Genomic DNA, 311 nt, shown 5'->3' with positions numbered 1-311 from the left:
TCCTGACCCGGAAATGAACTCTTCTTGAGGGGTCATTTTACAGAGCTATACGTCACAATGGGGAAGGAATTTATGAGCAGGAGGGAATAAAGGAGAGTTCAGTCAGTAGCGGGAGCCGAGAGCAGACCCCAGAGAGCCCTGAGAGCCCCACCGCTGCAGCCGGCCTCGTCACCATCACACTGCGGGAGGAGCCTCAGCCGTCGCTGCCTGCCCCATCACCACCACCGCGACCATGAACAGCGAAGATAAGACCCAGAAGCCACCTGCTGCCCCAGCTGCTGCCTCTGTTGCTTCCCCAGTTGCTGCCTCTG

The 311-nt window shown here is 58.8% G+C and overlaps 1 protein-coding gene across 1 annotated transcript in view; it reads left to right on the top strand.

The window, feature by feature from the left end:
- The first annotated feature begins 232 nt into the window (after positions 1 to 232).
- LOC129683157 (Y-box-binding protein 1-like) overlaps positions 233 to 311 on the top strand; it is a 1,224-nt gene continuing 1,145 nt past the window's right edge. Inside the window, exon 1 of the mRNA XM_055615776.1 lies at positions 233 to 278. Coding sequence (XP_055471751.1) covers positions 233 to 278 — 46 coding nt within the window. The remainder of the gene's footprint in view (positions 279 to 311) is intronic.

Source organism: Psammomys obesus, unplaced genomic scaffold (assembly GCF_907164565.1).
Source record: "Psammomys obesus unplaced genomic scaffold, mPsaObe1.curated_primary_1811, whole genome shotgun sequence".
NCBI classification, from domain to species: Eukaryota; Metazoa; Chordata; class Mammalia; order Rodentia; family Muridae; genus Psammomys; species Psammomys obesus.
Note: the sequence above shows the minus strand (reverse complement) of the source record. Positions and strands in the feature narration are given on the sequence as shown.